Source organism: Belonocnema kinseyi, chromosome 1 (assembly GCF_010883055.1).
Source record: "Belonocnema kinseyi isolate 2016_QV_RU_SX_M_011 chromosome 1, B_treatae_v1, whole genome shotgun sequence".
Lineage (NCBI taxonomy): Eukaryota > Metazoa > Arthropoda > Insecta > Hymenoptera > Cynipidae > Belonocnema > Belonocnema kinseyi.
The window spans coordinates 165,990,717-165,995,284 of NC_046657.1; the positions used below are offsets into that span (position 1 = coordinate 165,990,717).

General features: G+C 34.6%; 1 protein-coding gene across 1 annotated transcript in view; it reads left to right on the forward strand.

The window, feature by feature from the left end:
• The window catches only part of LOC117171161 (O-acyltransferase like protein-like), a 30,724-nt gene that overhangs the window by 18,158 nt on the left and 7,998 nt on the right, over positions 1-4,568 (forward strand). The window contains exons 5-7 of the mRNA XM_033358221.1: positions 1,541-1,712; positions 1,807-2,000; positions 3,114-3,237. Coding sequence (XP_033214112.1) covers positions 1,541-1,712; positions 1,807-2,000; positions 3,114-3,237 — 490 coding nt within the window. The remainder of the gene's footprint in view (positions 1-1,540; positions 1,713-1,806; positions 2,001-3,113; positions 3,238-4,568) is intronic.

Consider the following 4,568-nt stretch of genomic DNA (forward strand, 5'->3'; position numbering starts at 1 on the left):
CATATATCTAGTCGGGAGTGGTGCTGACTGAAAACACATGATTTGGAGCGATTCGCGCGCCATCTGTTGGTCATTCTAAGGACTTATTGAACTACCCTCGTAATATTTTGATTTTTAAATCATACAAAAAACTATTTTTTTCAGATATATGACTTTTGGCAAGGCAACTTAAACATCATTAAACATTCATGGGGCTTTCGGCTCCTATAAATATTATTTTCTTGAAAAAAAATGGATTTATTTTTGTGTGGATTGAAACAAATGTGTGGCTTGTCTCCATACAAATTTGAACAAAAAAAAATTGTTTGGGCCATCCTAATGTTCATTCATGTTATCTAATTCAAGTATTCTCCAGAGGAATCCTTTCGGGTCTACACAGGTTTCTTTTAAAGTTCAAGTTCTAAAAGATACCAACTTTTACTCTAAACACAACCTTATTGAACATCCAGTTTTTTCTGTTGACATTTAGAGTAAATAAAACCAAAATTATAGCTTTTGAGAAAGCAATTGTGAGTCAATTTTAATACGATTGATGCAAAAGTTTTAAAAATGGGGATGTTGTATGAAATTAGATAAAAAGATGTTTTGATTCTTTAGTAGCCCATTATTATATTTTAAGAAGAAGGAATTTTTATTGTAGAAGAAACATGTTTTTTTTCTTAATAAAGTTTGAATATGTCTCCGGTTCGCGGCATTTTTTCACCAAACGCATGGATTAGCTATATCTTTGTTAGGTCATTCTACGCGGGAAAATTCAAACTACTACAATTCTGCAAATGAAAAACAAAAAAGTAAAAATGGTTTCTAAATATGCATTTCAATGTATAAATGTTTTTAAAATGCTTCAATGTATTATTAACAAATAATAATTAATGATAATAACAAAGAAAAAAATTGAAACCGTCCGCCGAAATAGCTTCTGCCATTGCCGACGTGTTTTTTTACGTTTTAAGGTAAACGAATGATAATTTGATTCAGATGTTTATCCTCCCTTGGATCACATCCAGCCACAAAACACTTCTTAACTAATAATCTACCTTTTTTTTTTAAATTTGCTGATTTCCAAATCCAATCTTTGTATAAAATGTCCCCACTACCCCCCTCCCTCCCTCCCATTTGATTCGGCTTCTATTTTTAATTTCTCGTTTTCAGGCATTTATAGGTTAGGTTAGATCTTAGATAATCAGCTGTCAAGTAGAAATCCGCGACGACCGCGAAACCTGATTGGTCAAAATGTTGGAAAGTAACATGGCAGCTAAAGTGGTGTCATTGGTACGCAGTTGCATATCTTAGTGACGTCACACCCCTTTGAATGTGACCAAATAGACGTAAACTAGAAATTTTTTGTTTTTAAGTATTAGAAATGCAAAAAATATCTTTCCTCAATCACGTTATTCACAACTTTAAGTTTCTAAAAATATATTCATCTCATTTCATGCAAAATTCCTATTGTTTGATAAAGAAGCATAACTTTATAGGAACAAAAGTAATAATATAAAATGCAATTAATTTATAAAAATTATTCGACAAAAACTTGCAGATTAACTCCGCCAGTGGTAGCACTCCTTGTTTTCGCAATCTTCATCATCCCTCTCATGGGATCAGGCCCAAGGTGGGAGGAATTTGGAAGAATATTTTTTGGTGACAAATGCATTGAAAAATGGTGGTCGTTTTTGCTGTACACGAACAATTATGTCGCAAACGATGATGTTGTAAGTCTACTTTGATTAATAGCATTATTGTAAATTTATTAGGCGAGTTTTTGTTGTTGTTTCAAGATGAACTAAAATTGTTGTTTTTTTCTAGTGTTTGGGTCATTTATGGTACTTGGCCGTTGACATGCAGTTTTTCTGGATATCGCCTTTTATATTGTGCCCTCTTGTCAAGAAACCAAAATTGGGATTGGCAATTTGGAGTGTATTGTTTGTTTCGCAAATCGCAGCACCTGCTGCAATTATAGCAGTAAACAAGTATTCAGCCACGATGGAATTAGGCCGGACGTGCGTATAAAAATAATAAAATAAAAATTATACTGAAAATATTAGTTACATTTAGTTGAGACAATGTATATTAAGCAAGTAAATGAACTAATATTTTGTGATTTTAAACATAAAATAATTGTTAATTTATTTTTAAAGCAAATTTATTGTCAGGGAGGATCATTCAGAAAAATATTAAATTAAGTCTGTAGTTGATAATGAAAAAGCGGGTTCACCCAAGTAAAAGTTAAAACAAAAATATTGTCCCCTACACTACGGACAGAAATTTTCTGAACGCCTATTTTTGAAACTACAGTAGAACCTAGATTATCCGAGGTAATGTGGAGAGTAGATACCTCGGATAAGGGAAAACTCGGATAATACAAAAAAAGTACAAAATTCGGAAGTTATCTATTTTTCATATATTTCAAATAGAAAAATAAGCATAAACATTTAGCAACAATAGTAAACAACTTACGAATGTGAATTTATGTTTATTAATTTGTTAATTTATTAATAATTGCGAACTATTGCGCGCATTCAGAATTAGGCATAGCAGCTTCATCTGCTTTATTAATGATTCTCCGTATTTTCCGAGCATACACCTCGATTAATCCAGAGTGCTTGGATGAGTCCCGTTACCTCGGATAACGTGGAGCTTCGGATAATCGCAGGCCGGATATTCGTTGTTCTACTGTTTTCAAGTCCTTTAATTTTTTTAATTCACACTAACAAACCAAGACTTTTTCTGTTATCACCTTGATAGTCTTATTTCGGTTTGATTATTTTGAGTACTAACCTGGTAACAAACATTATGTGAAATTTTTGGTGCACTCGAAAGTCTTGGAGCGTAAAGCTAAGTTTCGATAACTTATTTTTTTGTGTGTAGTAATTTCCTTTTTCTCAAAAACAGGTTTTCAAAGTTTTAGCTAGCTAAGTGACTTGTTGCTTCGGGTTTAAATCTAGAAGATTCGTTCTACGCCTAAAATATCTGCAACTTATCAGGCAATACATCCCTGTACGTTATTTAATACTGGGACACCAGGCTTATTTCTTGCAGAACCATCTACATCAGAATCATATCCAAATCTTAAATATTTCTGTCATCCTAAAACCTTAATCCATTTATTTCAGCCTCGAAGAGACGCTATCAATGGTTAAGCACCTATACGCGGTTGCTTATACAAGAGGTGGCAGTTGGCTCGTTGGTGTCCTCTTTGGATATATCATAGCTACAAAAGGATCAGACTTCAATAAGGTAACTTACACTTGATTCTATGCTATAAGAAGTAAGTTCAAGTTATATATCCTCATTGTATTCAGCTCCATGTAACGTATATTTGATGCCCAGCTCTCTGTTGCGTTTCGTAGCTCCGTAGATCAAAGGTTGATGTATAAAGGCCTGGAGGCACACTGCGTACAGTCCCATGTTATAGAATATGAACTTAGTAAACTAACGGAGTGGCGCCATCTATCGGACATAGAACAAACTACAGCTCTAATGCGGCAACCCCTTCGCCCCGCTACTCCACAATACTATGCAAATTATAATATATTTTTTTATTTAGATTTACAGGAATAATAATTTACGTAAACAAACCCTTTTATGCAATATAAAAACCATGAAATAGCGCACGATAAAAAATTAATCGAGATTTCTTAATATTGCATGAAATGGTTTGCATTTGTAAGTTATTCTTCCCATAATTCTAAATGAAAAAAATATATAAACAGAGACGTTAAGCCCAACACTTGAGTACCACTTCGAACAGATCGGTCTCTTTTTCAATTTAAAAATAAAAATAATGTAAATTTGTTTTAAACAGAAAATGTAAATAATTTGCAGACGTGATTAATATAATCACTCATTCATTATCTAAATGTCCGCCATGTTCCTATACTTCTGATCTTCCCCTTCTACCACCCAAGCATCAACACAGACGCCATCTAGAAGAGATAGAAATCACGGAAACTCGTTCACATTTTAGCCTTAAGACTATACCAAGTGTGCCTGGAGGCACTCGACCACAAACGAAAATGCGCAGATGCGTTCCATGTGTTAACACAGGATCAGTCATAGCTACATCCTATGTTGGAACTGGGGAAGGCATCTACGCGTTTTGGTTCAGTATGTTTAGTCCTGTTCGAACTAATACGCCTCATTTTTCTGCTTTATTCATGTGCTGACATAGGACCGAGTAGAGTTCTATTTTATGTTAGCACATTAATGGGAGAGTGATCGTAGGCGCTGGAGCATGTCTAGGCAGTGATTCCAGATCTGAAACGAGACGTGGTCCAATACTATGACACGTCTATGTCCGTGTGAATATGGTAGGAGACGATATAAATGCTTGGGTTACGCGCGCAACCCATTTCTCCTCTTCTGATTTTGAAAACTCGAAGGTGCAAGATTGCCGGTTCGAAGACTTCGGCGGTTCTATTTATATCTCTATCTGCTTTGAAATAAAATGAAGCGATTGGGATTTTAATATTTTCAGATTTCGATGCTGGGCTGGCGATTCTCATGATCAGAATACTTCGTGCGCCTCTTTAATGCGTGTATTTTGAGGTTACGTTACTTCACGTATA